Below are 21,147 nucleotides of genomic sequence, written 5' to 3' on the forward strand. Positions count from 1 at the left end.
GGGGTGAGTGTATGAGTCCGGCTGTGTCCTGTCACTATCAGTGTGCGGGGTGAGTGTATGAGTCCTGCTGTGTCCTGTCACTATCAGTGTGCGGGGTGAGTGTATGAGTCCGGCTGTGTCCTGTCACTATCAGTGTGCGGGTGGGTGTGGGTGTGCGGTGGAGTGTGCGGGTCCGGCCGTGTCCTGTCACTATCAGTGTGTCGGGTGGGTGTGGGTGTGCGGGGTGTGCGGTGGGGTGTGCGGTGGGGTGTGCGGGTCCGGCCGCGTCCTGTCACTATCAGTGTGCGGGGTGAGTGCATGAGTCCGGCTGTGTCCTGTCACTATCAGTGTGTCGGGTGGGTGTGGGTGTGCGGGGTGTGCGGTGGGGTGTGCGGGTCCGGCCGCGTCCTGTCACTATCAGTGCCGTCTCTGTAGCCAATCTGCTCGGTGTGACGCGTGGAGGCCGCTCCACGGCGGCCGTGGATATAACACACCCACCGGAGGCTGGGGCTGCAGTCAGCGCCGCTCACCGGCTCCACTGCTCTCAGCTGAGCGCGGCTGCAGCCTGCACCTGCCGAGCACCGTCCCTGCTGCCGCTCACCTCCATTCTGCCCCTTTTTTTTCTTTTCTCTCCCCCCTTTTCCTGGTTTTCAGACTGACATGAACCAAGGAATCCAATGATTGCCCAGGAGCCGCCCGCAGCAGCAGCAGCAGCAGCAGCACGATCGGGGCTCGCTCTGCCTTCTTTGTGTCATATTCTTCCAGCTGATGCTGCAGCGATGCCCACAGGCAGCCAAGGCTTCTTGGATGGAGGATCAGACAGACCTGATTTGTGACAGCACCCAGGATCCTGGTGCCTGAAGCGATCTGGATCTTTCTACCAGAACCTAACCCTTTACGCAAATGGTTCTGAAGAACCGGATGGTCCTGCCAAGGGGTCAACTCGCCAACGATGGGAAGCGGAGCGGCGTCTCATCCAGCCAAACATTCCGGATTGTTCCATTCATCTCATAAATCCATGCTTCTCCCCTGCTAATATCCTCCTCCTTTCCCCTATACATTCCGCCGTCTCTTCCAAATCATCCCTTTAAAAAAAAAATCCCCCAAAAATCCCTCTCCATCCCATTGCAATAACGCTGCACCGAAACTCTTGAAATTTTTATTTTGTGCATTGCAGAAATTTAAAAACTTTTTAATTTATATGTAGATTATTATTATTATTATTAGAATAGATGACATCTGTAATCTAGAAATTATTATTATTCTAGAAGATTAATCCCGCTTTTTCCGTGAAAAAGCTTTTTTTTTTTTCTAAAAAAAACCCAAAAAACAAACAGATAAAATAAAGAATAAATAAAATAAAAAAATTGCGAAAAAATAAAAATAAAAAAAATTAAATAATTTCTAATTTAATAAATAAAGATGAAGATGATCTTAGTTCGTAAATTCAGGGTGTTGATATTGATGGTGTTCTTGATCGCTTGCACAATGCATATTATGATAGATCTGCTACCAAAGCTGGAGAAGAGGGCGACCCGGAGCGATGGAGATGTAGGATGCTCCTGTACTCACAACCTCAATGAGGACTGGGGGAAACAGAGACCCAAGAATACCGCCGAGTCGGGGTGGCCTAATAAGCACACGCTGAGGATCCTACAAGACTTTAGCAGCGACCCCAGCTCTAATCTCACGTCGCACTCGCTGGAGAAAATCACTGGAATTATGGACAAAAATGACTCTTTTAAAAAACTGGAGCAGCACGAAATGGGCAAAGACTTGAACAATAAACAGTTAATCCAAGATGGAAGTATAAAGAAGCCCCAACCTGGACTCGGGTACTCTCGCTTGGCCGCCCTGTTCCAGCAACCCCTATATAAAAGTACTATTCCTGACCTGACAGAAGATGATGTCTTGTTTAATGTGAACAGCGACATCAGGTTTAACCCCAAAGCTGCTGAAAACCAGGAATGGTAAGTACCGAACTCTACGGTGAATTTTGTTTTTATTATTTTTTTTTTATATATATTATTTTTTTTTACCCATAGTCTGATCATTGAGAAAGTGACTGTAGTTTTTCCCATGGAAGCTGAGATATGGGGAGATGTTTGTCAGGGTTTGTCACGCTTGTTATCTTTTTTATTTTTTCCTTTTTTTGGAAGGGTTAATAAGTCCCAACAAGTTCACTATTTGGAACGTAATAAACTCATTTTAATATCCCAATTAGGCGGCCGGAAGCTGAGATATGGGGAGATGTTTGTCAGGGTTTGTTATCCTGGTTATCTTTTTTTTTTTTTCGTTTTTGGAAGGGTTAATAAGTTCCAACAAGGTCACCATTTGGAACGTAGTGAATAAATAAATAACTTATTTTAATATCCCAATTCGAAGCTAATAGGGGGTCGGAAGCTGAGGTATGGGGTGATGTTTGTCAGGGTTTGTCATGCTGGTTATCTTTTCTTTTTTTGGAAGGGTTAATAAGTCCCAACAAGGTTATCATTTGGAACCTAATAAATAAGTCATTTTAATTTCCCAATTCCAAGCTAAAGAGGGACAGGAAACTGAGATATGGGGTGATGTTTGTCAGGGTTTTCACATTTCTGTTTTTCTTGCTCTACTGAAGGGTTAATAAGCCCAAATAGGACATAATTTGTAACTAATTGTATAATCCAAATGCCACAGTCATAGAGGGCTGGAAGCTGAGGTAGGGGGAGATGTTTAGTAGGGTCTCCCCCCAATATGCCCTCATTTTACTTTTGGAAGCTGAGATACAGTGAAGTTGTTATCAGAGCTGGTATTTTTTTACCAAAAAGATCCAATGTTTTATTAGAGAACATCATAGAACATTAGAGAACATCAGAGAACATTAGAGAATATTAGGATTACTAATCATCTGTCCTAACTTCAATTAACCCCAAAATACTCTCCCATCCCCCATGCCTTCTAAAAAAAGGGTTTTGGAAGCTGAGATATGGGGAGATTTTTGGAAGGGCTATGTACTTAACCCCAATATGCCCTCATTTTACTTTTGGAAGCTGAGATACGGTGAAGATGTTATCAAATCTGGTATTTTTTTTTTTACCAAAAAGATCCATTGTTTTACTAGAGAACATTAGAGAACATCAGAGGTGACTAATCATCTGACTTCAATTAACCCCCAAAATACTCTACCACCCCCCCCCCATGCCTTTTAAAAAGGATGGATGCTGAGATATGGGGAGATGCTTGGCAAGTTCCTATAACTGGAATACAGGTGGTTACTTATTGACCCTACAAAACTGATCCTGTAGAATGAGGACCCTGCCAAATACTCCCACCCCCACTCTGAAATATCTCACCTTTCTCTCCCCCCTTGTAAGTATAATATGGGGGGATGGGAGAGGAGATGAGATCTAGCTGCCGTCACAGGTGAATTCTTTTGTTTTGACATTGTTGCAGATTGTATCTCACAATGTAAATAAACATCACTTGTATCAATATTCCTCCTGCCACATTGTGTCTCCATATCTGACACCAGTCTTATAATCGCCTCCCGTCACATATAACTGCGCACTTTGCATTACAGGATTGTGTCTGTCTCATTCAGAAAAGGTAAGTAGGTCATTGTGCAGGGGGGCGAGTGCCAGCCCTGAGCAGAACAGAGACCGGATTAATATAACCCAACCACTCAGCTGCCAAGTCTCTGACCAATTGTGCAACTCATCGGTTAACTTTAACCTTTATTGTCCTGGTGGTAGAGTCCAGGTAAATACTCTTGTACTCAGACTGATTATGTTTCAAGATTTTGCCTTTTTTTTTTTTTTTAATTTTTAACCAAGGTGAAGGGGGGGGGGGGTATCATTGCCTTGGATTGTTTAACCCTTCACAGGCTTAAAGTGATCCTCAAGAGATACAAAAGCGACAAAACAAGTAATAATCCAACGGTCGGGTTTGCTGACTGTAGAACAACAGCTCCCTCTTCCAAGCAAGCTGACACCGTATTGTCTGGAGCCAGCTGCATTGTACTTTTCTATGCAAGAATGAGATAATTGAAGGATCTAAAGTCTTAATTAGAGTCGTGGGCAGATCCAGCACATACAATAAACCATTTATCCCGTGACAGGTACTAGGAAATGGGACCGTCCTGGTCTGTCTGATGTCCCATGTCCCTGTTATCTAACGCCATGACCCATTTCTATCCTGTCATATGGAGACGTTCATTCGATATTTGCTGCTGCCGCTTTTCCTAGTGTCTTTTTTTTTTTTCTCCTCCCGCTTTGCTAATGGCTTTTAGATTATAGAGGTATAGTAATTGAAAATAAAATTTCAGCTGTTAGCTCTTAATTGATTTTACCTTCCCATGCCCTGAAGGTTAATTCAGTCACACGTTATTCTGGGTACAGCCATAAAAGAGAAAGATTTCCCATTTTGCCCAATATAAAGCCGATGGCATGAATATCCCGAAAAGGTAGATCTGCCATGGAGCCCCTGGAGAAATGGGGCCCAGATGAGGCTCGTTCCATCTCACTTTGTTTAATGGATGGTGGAAATCTGTGCAGGTCACACCTTCCATAAGTCCTACAAGGGTTAGGATTAACCCAAGGTTCATGGAATTGGACATGGGGCAACCAAGGAACTATTGGTTTAATGGTGGTGGTAACCCGGGGTGTTGCAATCTAGAGGGGCCCAAGTCTTGCAAAAGTTGCAAGACTGGGAGGGTGCAAAAGGTCCCCTGTCCTGCATATAAAAGAATATTACTTTTAAAAACATGTATTAGTTGGAGGACCCTGTTGCACAAACTTCAAGTTATGCCATTGGTGGTTACCGCCTCCAAAAGAGGGGCTTATTTTAATGTTGTTTAATGGATGGTGGAAATCTGTGCAGGTCACACTCTCTAAAGGTTCCTACAAGGTTTAGGCTTAACCCAAGGTTCATGGAATTGGACATGGGGCAACCAAGGAACTATGGGTTTAATGGTAGTGGTAATCCGGGGTGTTGCAATCTAGAAGTGCCCAAGTCTTGCAAGAGTTGCAAGATTGGGGGGATGGCAAAAGGTCCCCTGTCCTGTATATAAAAGAATATTACTGTTTAAAACCTGTATTAGTTGGAGGACCCTGTTGCACAAACTTCAAGTTATGCCATTGGTGGTTACCACCTGCAAAAACGGGGCCCTTTTTAATTTTGTTTAATGGATGGTGGAAATCTGTGCAGGTCACGCTCTCTAAAGATCCCTACAAGGTTTAGGATTAATCCAAGGTTCATGGAATTGGACATGGGGCAACCAAGGAACTATGGGTTTAATGGTGGTGGTAACCCGGAGTGTTGCAATCTAGGGGGGCCCAAGGGGGGGGGGGGGCAAAAGGTTCCCTTTCTTCCATATAAAATATTACTTTTGAAGACCTGTATTTGTTGGAGGACCCTATTGTACAAACTTCAAGTGATGCCATTGGTGGTTGCCACCACCAAAAGAGGGGTACATTTTAATTCTGGCCCCTTATCTCTATATAATAAAGTCTCCTGGAAAAAAAGAGGCCTAGATGAGATTACTTTCATCTAGATTTGAGCAAAAAGATTAGCAGGACCTTGTTCCAGAGCCACAACGTTAGACAAGAGTCCCGTAAACCTCATGACTACGTGCCAACATCCCTGCCACCTCTTCTGATTAGTAGGCCTGGGGCAATGTCATCGTGTGTAATGACGTCAATATTCCTGGCAATAAAAGAGGCATCGGGAAAGCCAGAAGGTAGTAGAAGGTTTGCAATTCTTTGTATCAGCTGGCCACAGACTATCGGCATGGCCACTAGAAAAAACAAAGAAATGAGCCGGAGCATAAGTTGGTATACAGGCAATGTTTAAGAGCACGTTCACATTGTGACCATTTCTCAGACAAAACCCAACAAAAGAACAAAAGTACTGTATACTCTATAGTAAATAAATAGTAATAGTACATATAAATAACATAGGGTACTTAGTTATCTAGATTTTGATCAAAAAAGCGTAAAAGCCATCCAACAATGACAAGGTGACCCAATCGGGACGGTCCTATCCTGACTCTAGAATTAAAACCTTACCTTGCGTGGCCACCCACTAGACCAGGGTCCTGTGAATCTTTTTGCTTAAGTCTACTTGTATCCCTTTTTTTTAATGAGTGATGGTTCCATAATGGTGGCAAACACTGGTGTAAGATTAGCCCTAGCATGAAATTGCAGATGGGTGGCAATCGAGAACTGCATCCTCCTGCCCCAGGTAGCTAAGGCTTTAGTAGTGTTATCCAGCATCAGAAGCGGCCCGTCTTGAAATTCTTTTGAACCATTGCATAAGGTGAACTTTTTTTATTGTAATCCAAAAAAAAACAATAAACTTTGGAAATCCAAAGAGGCAATTCTAAAATAACCTATAACTAGGGATGAGGGAGTCAATTAGCAAGACTCTGGTCCAGATGTTACGTCAGTAGTCCGTGGCCATTGGCCAGTAGATCATCTGTGAACCAACTCCTACCTACCGGCATCTTGAGCGCTTCTTCTGATTAGTAGGCCTGGCATGATGTCATATGTGACTTCACTCCGCAAAAATTACATTACACTGGGCTTACAAATCAGAAAAACGCAGCAGATTCTGGAATATAGGATGCGACCATGGACTACTGAAGTGGCTACTAGACCAGGGACCTGCAAATCGATTCATTCATCTCTACCTGTAACCCAAAATCCAGGGTTATGGGAACGAAAATTGCAGGATAATTTGGAATTGCATGGTTGTCGTGTTGATTTTTCAACATCTGTAGTTGTCAGGTATAAAGCAAGTCATCGATGTAACTTTTGTGACTTAAAGGGATATATGATAATGAAAATGTATTAAAGGATCACTTTAAATATCAATTAATAACTGAGCTGCACATATATGCCAAGTGTTATATGCATTCATTACTACTTACAGTCCGTACTGTGAATCCAGATTGGTGTCCCATTGAGGTCAGAGAGATCATGAAAGATGAACCTTTATTTTCCCCTATAGCCAAAAATGTAATTTTGTAATTATGGGATCAGTTGCGATCACACTTGGTCATTGGATCGGCATTGATTAGGGATGAGTAGACCCATGAAGGTTCGGTTTCTGGTACCCACCCAAACTTTATTCCAAAGTTATGTTTGGGTACCAGAGCTGTACCCGAACCCCAATGAAATCAACAGGGAACCAAACTTTTTTTACCTTTTAAGCTGGAAAATTTTTCTCTCTCTCTTCTCCCGGAACTCTGAACATTACAATGGACTTCCGGAAGAAGTTCGTGTTCGGAGTTTACCACCGGACACTAACTGTTCGGTATGAACCCCACACTTTTAAGTTTGGCTTTTGTTCATCTCTAGTATTGATCCTTCACACTGAAATATCATTGATCATATAATAATTACATGATCCCAATCAACCAATTCCCAAAAATATTTATAACAAAAGTTGAATGGATATGGATTTTGATCATTTCTGGTCATTTCAGTACCTTTAAGGGTTAAATAGTTCCTTTAAAGAGTTACAACAGTGTTGAAATAATGTAGGAAACAATTTTGGCCGCCAGACATTTCCTGATGTGAATTAACAGCTTCAACCTGTGTCTCTTTTTCTTTTTTAACCCATATGCAAAAAAAACCTTTTAAGAGAAGCCTTAATATACACAAGAACTTATAACTAAAAGCAGGAGAAAACATTATTAAAGGGGACATAACTTTGGAAATTATGTAATACAATCATTTCCCGACGTCAAATCCAGAACAGGTAGTCCTGCTTTTTGGACCTTTAAAAGTCAACTGTAATCTATGGTAGAAACTTGCAGCAAGTGTTTACTTTCCCTGCAGTGCCTCCGCAGGTACAATTAAGCATTACACCATTTTTATTGCAGCCAATAGACTATCCCTGGAATGCCCAGATGTGTCGGGTCATCAAAAGCTCTTTAGACGCTCTATTCTTGAATTAATCGATAAAAAGGTCACTTCTTTTAACTCTACATTTCCTAACAGGGTGAACTTTTGTAAATGTGAATAGCCCAGCAAAATAATTTCCAGATGTTCCATGAAATTGGAATGTAGCATTATTGAATATACATTGCATTGTCACTTTATTTATAGCTTTTGTATTGGGAGGTGACAGTCGCTGCGGATGTTACGTCCACCAGCCACTTACCAGATACAGTATACGTATGACAGGTGCAAGTTACATGCATGAGACCTAGCACTCTTCCTCACAATCCTGCCGTTGACTTTATCATACCCCTCCCTGTAACTATGGAATAAGGGGGCTTGGTGACATCTGGTCCCATCTACACTTTCCATGAATGAGAGGGCCAAGAACAAAACAAATTGCAAAACCCCAGTCCAGCACCATGTCTGTAGCCCTCAGACCAGAGCCCTGCGAACTTCCTACTACCCGCCAGCATCCCCGATGCCTCTTCTGATAGGTAGATTGTTACGTTGAATCTTTTTGCTCCACTATATTCCATCCTGAAAATAAAAGCAACCTACACCAGTATCCCATTGTGGACTTTCCATCCAAAGCTCGAATGAAAAATTCGCCAAAAATATGTCTTAAGGGGGTTTTCTGGTCTTATAATGAAAGTCTGCCATCACTCTACGTCACTTCAAACTTTTGAGTCCTACAGTGTGTCCACCACACGCTGTCAGGATTCTCTGGTGTCTCTGCCGAGACCAGACGGTCACGTAAGCTCAAGTATATGATTTGCATACTTCCGGCCACATTCAGACTAGACGTGCGTGGTCTCGCTCAATTCACTTGTATTGAGCTCTGCTGAGCACGTCTAGTCGGCATGTGACCTTTTGTATACAAGACACATACTTGCGGTCACGTGACCGCCCGATCTCAGCAGTGACACCAGAGATTTGATTCTGAGGGTCCACCTTTCTCCCCCACTCAAGAGCCCCATAGCAGGTGCAAGGTTTGCACTATGAACTCTCCTGAAGGAGAACAAAGGGCCCACCGGAGGATTCCCCGGTTCTCTGGTGGGCCAGTCCAACCCTGAATGTACTGCTTTTGATATGAAGTCTATAAGAGGACTCCATCCATGGGTCATTTACAGGTCTGCTGTTCTACTATGAAATTACACCCCTGCTACTAGCATTTTTTCATTCCTCTCTTTTCATTTTCCAGAGCATTCACTGCTTCCAAATCCAGAAATAGTTCACGCTGTTCTGCTTCACACCTTGTTTCCTAAATTTCTGCATTTCCTGCTGGAATTGGAAGCTGCGCTCACAGAGTAATAAAAACTCCTGATCTTAAATTCCAGGTGCACAAATGAGATATAGTAAAGGTACTTTAGACTGCTACCCTCTGCTCTGTAACATGTCCTCCTGTAATTTTCAGAAGCTTACTATGTAAATTGAAAGGTTTAAGGTTCTTCCAAATGCAAAGATTCATGAGAAATTGGAAAAAAAAAAGTTTGCTTTAACTTAAATTAAGTTTGCATTAACTTTTTCATTGTTCTGCATTAATTAATGGCATAATGTAACTACAATAATAAATGGAACCGAAAAGTGCCGTTTAGAATTAAAATTGTGCTTTTGTCCAAAAAAAACAGCGCCACTGTTTATCACTGGCTGTAGCCGGTATTGCATTTCAGCCCGATTTATATAAATACTGCAATACCATTTACAGCCAATAGACAGAGTCTTGTTTGATCCAAGCCCCTTTTTTCTAAACTTGGTCAATTTCTTTAAGACATTTGTGTCACCACCGTTCATATGTGTCTATTAAGACCACCCTTGTCTGTAGAATCGTCTGTGTTCCTCCACGATTTAATGTAATGATTGTCACTTTTTTAGGCAAAATGTGGGGAATGAAGCAAACGAGGAGGAAGATTTCTTGCCTACTGGAGAAGCTCACGTAGACTCCTATCCAAACTGGCTAAAGTTTCATATTGGAATCAATCGGTACGAGTTATACTCCAGGCAGAACCCGGCCATAGGAGCTTTACTGCAGGATCTTAGCGGACAGAAAATTAACAGTGTTGGTAAGGGATTAATATTTTATTTCATATATCGAATGCATTTGCTTCACTTTTTTGTCCTTCAAATGGTCACTTTGGGGTTATACAGCATATTGGTCACTGTCTGCTGGTTCTACCAATATGGTCACCATCCATGGTGAAGGGTACAGAGGACATAGGCCGACTTCGCTCTTTTTTAAAGGGATCCTTTAAGCTGTCTATATTGATCATAAGGCCAACAATGATAACTTCAAACCCCTTAGATGTTGGATATGGTGTTAATGTAACATCTGATGTAAGAATTAATATTGGGGTTGGAATAATTTGGCTGCAGATCCCCACTTTGCATACTTCCGGCCACATTCTGACTAGACGTTCGTGGCCTCTCTCAGTTCGTGAGGCTGATCACGTCTAGTCGGCATGTGACCGCCTGTATACAAACTGTTCAGTATTTACGATGTCAGACTATGTGGGGACGCACACTACAGTCGTGGTCGAAATTGTTCCAGAAAATGAAGTATTTCTCCCAGAAAATAATTGCAATTACATATGTTTTGTTATACCCATGTTTATTTACTTTGTGTGTATTGGAACAACACAACAAAAAAAAAAACAAGGAAAAAAGGGCAAATTGAACATAATTTCATACAATATCAGACAAAATTGTTGGCACCTTTCCAAAATTGTGAGTAAACAACTTTGTTTCAAGCATGTGATGCTCGTTCAAAATCACCTTTGGCAAGTAACAGGTGTGGGCAATGTGAAAATTACACTTGACATCAGATAAAAAGGGGAGAAGTTGACTCAGTCTTTGCATTGTGTGTCACACTAAGCATGGAGAACAGAAAGAGGAGAAGAGAACTGTCTGAGGACTTGAGAATCAAAATTGTTGAAAAATATCAACAATCTTAAGGTTACAAGTCCATTTCCAGAGATCTTTATGTTCCTTTGTCCATGACTGTAATGATAAGGGGAATGGTAATGCCCAATTGTCTGTTTATTCATACATTTCCAAGAAGAATAGCAGAGGAACGGCATAACGCCATTGATATGTCCGCCCCTGGACTATCATATAACCAGGCATCTTTACTGTTTAAGTCCACTGTAGGTTGTTATAGCAGCAATAATGATTGTCACCCAGCGCTCCCTGAAGCAGATCTAATTACAAATGGCTGAATAGAAATCTCAGTACCGCAGAAAATTACTTAAGCCAGGGGTGGGGAATCTTTTTTCTGCCAAGGGCTATTTGGATATTTATACCATCCTTCGGGGGCCGTACAAATTGTGCACTAGCTCCGCCCATGAAGTACATCCTGACTCTGGCCCTGGAGTCAGGACATAATCTTTCATTGCACGCGCCTAGCATTCAGTAGTGAGCACTGCGTGAGCGTGCTCACAGAGGATGAAGAAATTAATGGGCCGGGGGCCGTCAAAATACAGCTGCCGGCCCAATCACTGTGGTCACCGAGAGTCGGCCCGGGGCCGGATAAAAGGTCATTGAGGGCCGTAAATGGCCTGCGGGCCTGAGGTTTCCCACCCCTGGCTTAAGCACTTATGTGAATTGGTGATATAGGCTGACATCTTGCTGCAAGAGCTGGGACTGGAGAAAGCTCATCCCGATTGTTTAACCATCTAGATGCTACAGTCCATAGCAGCTCCAGAATCTATGTTGTATGAGAGATGAGGCTTCCACTGACACCACATTGGCGGCAGCCTACTATGTAATTTGAAATACGAATGAAAAATAGCGGAATGTTTTTTGTTTTTTTTTACATTCCCTTTCAGAAAGAATTAATATAAGTTAATCAATAAGTTATACGTGAAAATAAAACTCATCCCACAAAAAAACAATCCCTCATACAGCTACATGAACAACAAAAACACTGTCTTGAAATGCAGAAACACAAAAATGTCCTTAAAATTGAGGTTAAAAGTGTCCGGTTTTCCTATTATTTTATTCCCTCCGCTCCCCTGAATATTCAATTTTTTGTTCTTTTCAAATCCCCCATATGGTTCCAGAGATATGAGCCTTTTTATTTAGTGGTACTTTTTATGGTCTGTATTAAGGGGGCGTGGCTGACATAATAAGGGAGAACAGGCTAAAGACACGCCCCCGAGGATCCCATGAGCCACGCCCCTTAGATAAAGATCTTAAAAATTAGCACTAAATAAAAAGGCCCATATCTCTGGAACTGTATGATGGATTAAAAAAAAACAAAAAACATAATACTCAGGGGAGCAGGGGGAATAACATGAGAACAAAAACTAGACACTTTTGACTTGGTGACGTGTTCCCCTTAAAGGGGTTGTCTGGCGTTATTTAGTGGATCGAAAGTGAACGGCACCGATGACACCTGCCAAGACGCATTCATGATCAGCAGGTTTAATGTGTGTGGTTGTCACTTCCATTGTAGAGGTAAGCGGCTCTGAACACCTCTTCTCAAGGTGTTAAAAAATATTGCCTAGTCGAAGAAATACATTTTCATATATCTTATGAAGGAATTCTGAGCTAATAGAGGGGAAGGGATTCTGTTAGGATCTTTATTTACTAGAGTAGAGAACCTGCCACCATGCTTTATGATTTCAGTGAGAGTGGTGTGATGCTTCATTTCCCCTCTAGGGGCGCTGCAGGTAAATGAAACCCTTTTAATGATTTGTTGGCAACGATATTAGTTCCCTGGTATAAATGGCATCCAATCAGGCAAGTGCTTTCATTAGTCTCACTATCTGCGCGCTGATGAGATATATGTTGTGTTGCCATGGTTTATTGCATCATGCTGTTGTATGATTAAATCCTCTTTGAAGAGCTGATAGCAGAGGCTCTGCGCCCTGGCAGGTGTTGTCATCCGCTCATATTCTGCTATTTATCATCTCTCTACAGAAATATGTTCAGTCTCCGGCTAGGCCTATGCATGTCGTAGCTGCCGTTCTGGAATGCCTTGTGTAAGGTTATACTGAGATTCACCCTTTGTACCTGTCGACAGCTGAGCGCTACCTGGGTTTGTTTCCCTCCTCGGTGAATCTTGTCATTTATTGACATGTGTAGTGTGAAATCTTGGAAGCCGACTTGTATTTCAGATCCGTCTATCACTGACTGTTAATGAATAACCCCGCATTTAGCCGTGATGTTACCCAGCAGGCAGAATTACCAAGTTGTATATATTTACTTCGCTCACATTAAAATGCTTCTAGCTTCAGCCCAGCACATAGATGCATTTACATAGAAAGCTGCTAGCCAATTTCTTCCTTTCCTGGATTGTAAAACAGATTTTTTTTTTTAGCATTTTTGTTATATAGCCAAATGTTGACATACATCATTGTCATAAATGTGTCTTTTTTGTCACCTGGTGTAAATGCCGCCGTTCTCCTGAATCCGGCGTTGTTTTTCTTTTTTTCCTACGCCTCTCCATTCCTGAGATATGGCCTATTCTTCCCTGTATGAAAAATTCTACTCTTTTTACCAAATGGGTGTTTTCCTGAAGATGACACGCCCTGTTGGATAAAAACACTAGATTTATATACCAGGAAGAAAGGCCCATATCTCAGGAACAGAGAGGCCCAGAAACAAAATAAAAATAGCGCCAGATTCAGGAAAACAGCGGCATTTATACCAGGTAAAGAAATGTACATATTTATGGTAATTTCTAAACTCTATAGTGCATTTTCAAATACAATGTATGAATTTTTTTGGGGAGGGGGGTGTTTTAGCATTTTGGGTGTTTTCTTTCCTTTTATTTCAGAGCTCACCATCCTCTAGGAATAAATATTTCCATTGACTTATTTATAGGACTTACCAGGAAAATACATTTTAAGGCCCTGATTCATCTTTTTCAGGGTTGGGGGTTTAAAGATTTCGTCTTGTGATATTCGTCGACTTTTTCTTTGCTCTCAAAATGTTGCGCGTGGTTCATGAATTCCGCGCATAATCAAAAATAATCTTTCTGTTCGTCTTTAACCTTTTCCTTGACTTTTCTTTTTAACCCAAAAAGGTTGCGTTTTTCGCTAAAAAGTCACAAAATTTGCACAAAAAGAAAAAAAAATCCAGGTGTATGAATGTAAATTCATTTCTAGGGGGGACTGGAGAACATTGTACAGAAAAATTTTGTGATTTTTTTTAAAAAAAATTCACAATTGATGAATCAGTACTGCAATGTTGAGAACAGAAGAGCTGTGCAGTCTGTGATGAAAGCTGTACTAAAAAGTACAGGAGGAGAATCTGTAATACTTATATTTTAGGGAATGCCACAAAATCATGTCTCCAACACATCTGTTAAAATACAGATAAATTCGAGAAACCCCTTTAAATCCTTTAATTCATCAGATGGTCCCTCTGACTTGTTCCAAATATGTCTGATAAACTCAGCTCAACCTCACATACGTCATCCTATTTCTAGCAATAATGATGCTGTGGTTACATTGATTTAATCACTTTTTAAGGGGAAGTTTTCGTCTTGTAGCGGTTGTATTGTGGGCGTTGTGTGTGATCTATTCTTTGGTAACTGAAATTTCCATTATCACCAAGAATCACAACGGCAGACAGTAATGAATGACAGCCCACGACATCCTTATCGTGTCACTGCACGGCTTCCTCTCTCTGGTATCTGCCTCGTCCTCGCCAGTATCAGAAATAAACATCTTGCTCAATAAAATGTTAATATCAAACAGCTGCTTTCCAAGGGAAGGTTCATAAAAGAGTCGCTCCGGGATGAGTCACTGCTCGCTGAGGCCAGAAAACAATACTTTTCTATAGGATGCATGCTTATTAAGCTGGGGTTAATTATGTACAGAAATAGATGAGAGAGAAAAAAAGGGATGTAGCAGAGCCGTATGTGTTAAATACAGCAGACCCGAATGTGTTAAAGACAGCAGACCCGAATGTGTTAAAGACAGCTGAGCTGAATGTGTTAAAGACAGCAGACCCGAATGTGTTAAAGACAGCTGAGCTGAATGTGTTAAAGACAGCAGACCCGAATGTGTTAAAGACAGCAGACCCGAATGTGTTAAAGACAGCAGACCCGAATGTGTTAAAGAGAGCAGACCCGAATGTGTTAAGTACAGCAGACCCGAATGTGTTAAGTACAGCAGACCCGAATGTGTTAAGTACAGCAGACCCGAATGTGTTAAGTACAGCTGACCCGAATGTGTTAAAGACAGCTGAGCTGAATGTGTTATGTACACCAGACCCGAATGTGTTACATACACCAGACCCGAATGTGTTACGTACAGCAGACCCAAATATGTTGCGTACAGCAGACCCGAATGTGTTAAATACAGCAGACCCGAATGTGTTAAAGACAGCAGACCCGAATGTGTTAAAGACAGCTGAGCTGAATGTGTTAAAGACAGCAGACCCGAATGTGTTAAAGACAGCTGAGCTGAATGTGTTAAAGACAGCAGACCCGAATGTGTTAAAGAGAGCAGACCCGAATGTGTTAAAGAGAGCAGACCCGAATGTGTTAAGTACAGCAGACCCGAATGTGTTAAAGACAGCAGACCCGAATGTGTTAAAGACAGCTGAGCTGAATGTGTTAAAGACAGCAGACCCGAATGTGTTAAAGACAGCTGAGCTGAATGTGTTAAAGACAGCAGACCCGAATGTGTTAAAGAGAGCAGACCCGAATGTGTTAAAGAGAGCAGACCCGAATGTGTTAAGTACAGCAGACCCGAATGTGTTAAAGACAGCAGACCCGAATGTGTTAAGTACAGCAGACCCGAATGTGTTAAAGACAGCTGAGCTGAATGTGTTACGTACACCAGACCCGAATGTGTTACATACACCAGACCCGAATGTGTTACGTACAGCAGACCCAAATATGTTGCGTACAGCAGACCCGAATGTGTTAAGTACAGCAGACCCGAATGTGTTAAGTACAGCAGACCCGAATGTGTTAAATACAGCAGACCCGAATGTGTTACGTACACCAGACCTGAATGTGTTACGTACACCAGACCTGAATGTGTTACGTACAGCAGACCCAAATGTGTTAAAGACAGCAGACCCGAATGTGTTAAAGACAGCAGACCCGAATGTGTTAAAGACAGCAGACCCGAATGTGTTAAATACAGCAGACCCGAATGTGTTAAAGACAGCAGACCCGAATGTGTTAAAGACAGCAGACCCGAATGTGTTAAAGACAGCTGAGCTGAATGTGTTAAAGACAGCTGAGCTGAATGTGTTAAAGACAGCAGACCCGAATGTGTTAAAGACAGCAGACCCGAATGTGTTAAAGACAGCAGACCCGAATGTGTTAAAGACAGCAGACCCGAATGTGTTAAAGACAGCTGAGCTGAATGTGTTATGTACACCAGACCCGAATGTGTTACATACACCAGACCCGAATGTGTTACGTACAGCAGACCCAAATATGTTGCGTACAGCAGACCCGAATGTGTTAAATACAGCAGACCCGAATGTGTTAAAGACAGCAGACCCGAATGTGTTAAAGACAGCTGAGCTGAATGTGTTAAAGACAGCAGACCCGAATGTGTTAAAGACAGCTGAGCTGAATGTGTTAAAGACAGCAGACCCGAATGTGTTAAAGAGAGCAGACCCGAATGTGTTAAAGAGAGCAGACCCGAATGTGTTAAGTACAGCAGACCCGAATGTGTTAAAGACAGCTGAGCTGAATGTGTTAAAGACAGCAGACCCGAATGTGTTAAAGACAGCTGAGCTGAATGTGTTAAAGACAGCAGACCCGAATGTGTTAAAGAGAGCAGACCCGAATGTGTTAAAGAGAGCAGACCCGAATGTGTTAAAGACAGCAGACCCGAATGTGTTAAAGACAGCAGACCCGAATGTGTTAAAGACAGCAGACCCGAATGTGTTAAAGACAGCTGAGCTGAATGTGTTACGTACACCAGACCCGAATGTGTTACATACACCAGACCCGAATGTGTTACGTACAGCAGACCCAAATATGTTGCGTACAGCAGACCCGAATGTGTTAAGTACAGCAGACCCGAATGTGTTAAGTACAGCAGACCCGAATGTGTTAAATACAGCAGACCCGAATGTGTTACGTACACCAGACCTGAATGTGTTACGTACACCAGACCTGAATGTGTTACGTACAGCAGACCCAAATGTGTTAAAGACAGCAGACCCGAATGTGTTAAAGACAGCAGACCCGAATGTGTTAAAGACAGCAGACCCGAATGTGTTAAATACAGCAGACCCGAATGTGTTAAAGACAGCAGACCCGAATGTGTTAAAGACAGCAGACCCGAATGTGTTAAAGACAGCTGAGCTGAATGTGTTAAAGACAGCTGAGCTGAATGTGTTAAAGACAGCAGACCCGAATGTGTTAAAGACAGCAGACCCGAATGTGTTAAAGACAGCAGACCCGAATGTGTTAAAGACAGCAGACCCGAATGTGTTACGTACAGCAGACCCAAATATGTTGCGTACAGCAGACCCGAATGTGTTAAATACAGCAGACCCGAATGTGTTAAAGACAGCAGACCCGAATGTGTTAAAGACAGCTGAGCTGAATGTGTTAAAGACAGCAGACCCGAATGTGTTAAGTACAGCAGACCCGAATGTGTTAAGTACAGCAGACCCGAATGTGTTAAGTACAGCTGACCCGAATGTGTTAAGTACAGCTGACCCGAATGTGTTAAAGACAGCTGAGCTGAATGTGTTACGTACACCAGACCCGAATGTGTTACATACACCAGACCCGAATGTGTTACGTACAGCAGACCCAAATATGTTGCGTACAGCAGACCCGAATGTGTTAAATACAGCAGACCCGAATGTGTTAAAGACAGCAGACCCGAATGTGTTAAAGACAGCAGACCCGAATGTGTTAAAGACAGCTGAGCTGAATGTGTTAAAGACAGCAGACCCGAATGTGTTAAAGACAGCTGAGCTGAATGTGTTAAAGACAGCAGACCCGAATGTGTTAAAGAGAGCAGACCCGAATGTGTTAAAGAGAGCAGACCCGAATGTGTTAAGTACAGCAGACCCGAATGTGTTAAAGACAGCAGACCCGAATGTGTTAAGTACAGCAGACCCGAATGTGTTAAAGACAGCTGAGCTGAATGTGTTAAAGACAGCAGACCCGAATGTGTTACATACACCAGACCCGAATGTGTTACGTACAGCAGACCCAAATATGTTGCGTACAGCAGACCCGAATGTGTTACGTACACCAGACCTGAATGTGTTAAATACAGCAGACCCAAATGTGTTAAAGACAGCAGACCCGAATGTGTTAAAGACAGCAGACCCGAATGTGTTACGTACAGCAGACCCAAATATGTTGCGTACAGCAGACCCGAATGTGTTAAATACAGCAGACCCGAATGTGTTAAAGACAGCAGACCCGAATGTGTTAAAGACAGCTGAGCTGAATGTGTTAAAGACAGCAGACCCGAATGTGTTAAGTACAGCAGACCCGAATGTGTTAAGTACAGCAGACCCGAATGTGTTAAAGACAGCAGACCCGAATGTGTTAAGTACAGCTGACCCGAATGTGTTAAAGACAGCAGACCCGAATGTGTTAAGTACAGCAGACCCGAATGTGTTAAGTACAGCAGACCCGAATGTGTTAAGTACAGCTGACCCGAATGTGTTAAAGACAGCAGACCCGAATGTGTTAAGTACAGCTGACCCGAATGTGTTAAAGACAGCTGAGCTGAATGTGTTACGTACACCAGACCCGAATGTGTTACATACACCAGACCCGAATGTGTTACGTACAGCAGACCCAAATATGTTGCGTACAGCAGACCCGAATGTGTTAAATACAGCAGACCCGAATGTGTTAAAGACAGCAGACCCGAATGTGTTAAAGACAGCAGACCCGAATGTGTTAAAGACAGCTGAGCTGAATGTGTTAAAGACAGCAGACCCGAATGTGTTAAAGACAGCAGACCCGAATGTGTTAAAGACAGCAGACCCGAATGTGTTAAAGAGAGCAGACCCGAATGTGTTAAAGAGAGCAGACCCGAATGTGTTAAGTACAGCAGACCCGAATGTGTTAAGTACAGCAGACCCGAATGTGTTAAAGACAGCTGAGCTGAATGTGTTAAAGACAGCAGACCCGAATGTGTTACATACACCAGACCCGAATGTGTTACGTACAGCAGACCCAAATATGTTGCGTACAGCAGACCCGAATGTGTTACGTACACCAGACCTGAATGTGTTAAATACAGCAGACCCAAATGTGTTAAAGACAGCTGAGCTGAATGTGTTAAAGACAGCAGACCCGAATGTGTTAAAGACAGCAGACCCGAATGTGTTAAAGACAGCAGACCCGAATGTGTTAAAGACAGCAGACCCGAATGTGTTACGTACAGCAGACCCAAATATGTTGCGTACAGCAGACCCGAATGTGTTAAATACAGCAGACCCGAATGTGTTAAAGACAGCAGACCCGAATGTGTTAAAGAGAGCAGACCCGAATGTGTTAAGTACAGCAGACCCGAATGTGTTAAAGACAGCAGACCCGAATGTGTTAAGTACAGCTGACCCGAATGTGTTAAAGACAGCTGAGCTGAATGTGTTACGTACACCAGACCCGAATGTGTTACATACAGCAGACCCGAATGTGTTAAAGACAGCAGACCCGAATGTGTTAAAGACAGCTGAGCTGAATGTGTTAAAGACAGCAGACCCGAATGTGTTAAGTACAGCAGACCCGAATGTGTTAAAGACAGCAGACCCGAATGTGTTAAGTACAGCTGACCCGAATGTGTTAAAGACAGCTGAGCTGAATGTGTTACGTACACCAGACCCGAATGTGTTACATACACCAGACCCGAATGTGTTACGTACAGCAGACCCAAATATGTTGCGTACAGCAGACCCGAATGTGTTAAATACAGCAGACCCGAATGTGTTAAAGACAGCTGAGCTGAATGTGTTAAAGACAGCAGACCCGAATGTGTTAAAGAGAGCAGACCCGAATGTGTTAAAGAGAGCAGACCCGAATGTGTTAAGTACAGCAGACCCGAATGTGTTAAAGACAGCAGACCCGAATGTGTTAAGTACAGCAGACCCGAATGTGTTAAAGACAGCTGAGCTGAATGTGTTAAAGACAGCAGACCCGAATGTGTTACATACACCAGACCCGAATGTGTTACGTACAGCAGACCCAAATATGTTGCGTACAGCAGACCCGAATGTGTTACGTACACCAGACCTGAATGTGTTAAATACAGCAGACCCAAATGTGTTACGTACAGCAGACCCGAATGTGTTAAATACAGCAGACCCGAATGTGTTACGTACAGCAGACCCGAATGTGTTACGTACAGCAGACCCGAATGTGTTAAGTAAAGTAGACCCGAATGTGTTAAATACAGCAGACCCAAATATGTTGCGTACAGCAGACCCGAATGTGTTAAATACAGCAGACCCGAATGTGTTAAATACAGCAGACCCAAATATGTTGCGTACAGCAGACCCGAATGTGTTAAATACAGCAGACCCGAATGTGTTAAATACAGCAGACCCGAATATGTTAAATACAGCAGACCCGAATGTGTTACGTACAGCAGACCCGAATGTGTTAAATACAGCAGACCCGAATGTGTTAAAGACAGCAGACCCGAATGTGTTACGTACAGCAGACCCGAATGTGTTATATACAGCAGACTGCAGCCTTGCAGCACTGGGGTCCTGGGTTCAAATCCCACCAAGGACAACATCTGCAAGGAGTCTGTATGTTCTCCCTGTGTTTGCGTGGGTTTCCTCCGGGTTCTCCGGTTTCCTCCCACACTCCAAAGACATACTGACAGGGAATGTAGATTGTGTAAAGAAGAGAAAAGGGCGTAGGGCAAACAAAAGACCATGCACTCCCAGATATAATGCAAAATATAAAAAAATTTATTAATAATACATCAGCAACACACAAACAAACAAATTATTTTAAAAACACTTAAAACACATAACTTGTGTAGAAAATATACAGATACAAGAGGTATGGGAAAACAACCCAAAAATACAGAGAACCTCTAAACTTTGTAGGCACTGTGAAAAAAACGTCTATTAATTGAATCCAGATAGAAAACAATACCTAAGGTCACTGACCACTGGATCAATATATTAATAAACAATCAATATTTGCAGTAAAAAACGTGGCCTTGGCAGATGAAAGCATTATATTAAGGATTAATGCATATAGTTACCTACAAAGGGAATGGACCCAACGCGTGTCGCTGAACACCAGCAGCTTCGTCAGGGGTCTGACCCCTAG

At 42.6% G+C, this 21,147-nt stretch overlaps 1 protein-coding gene across 1 annotated transcript in view; it reads left to right on the plus strand.

Moving 5' to 3' along the window:
- Window positions 1-462: 462 nt before the first annotated feature.
- The window catches only part of FAM20C (FAM20C golgi associated secretory pathway kinase), a 193,475-nt gene continuing 172,790 nt past the window's right edge, over window positions 463-21,147 (plus strand). The window contains exons 1-2 of the mRNA XM_073648018.1: window positions 463-1,949; window positions 9,777-9,964. Of these exons, the coding sequence (XP_073504119.1) occupies window positions 1,402-1,949; window positions 9,777-9,964 (736 nt within the window). The 5' untranslated portion in view covers window positions 463-1,401. The remainder of the gene's footprint in view (window positions 1,950-9,776; window positions 9,965-21,147) is intronic.

The sequence above is a fragment of the Phyllobates terribilis genome, unplaced genomic scaffold (assembly GCF_046119375.1).
Source record: "Phyllobates terribilis strain yellow unplaced genomic scaffold, ASM4611937v1 Scaffold_9__5_contigs__length_417890890, whole genome shotgun sequence".
NCBI lineage: Eukaryota > Metazoa > Chordata > Amphibia > Anura > Dendrobatidae > Phyllobates > Phyllobates terribilis.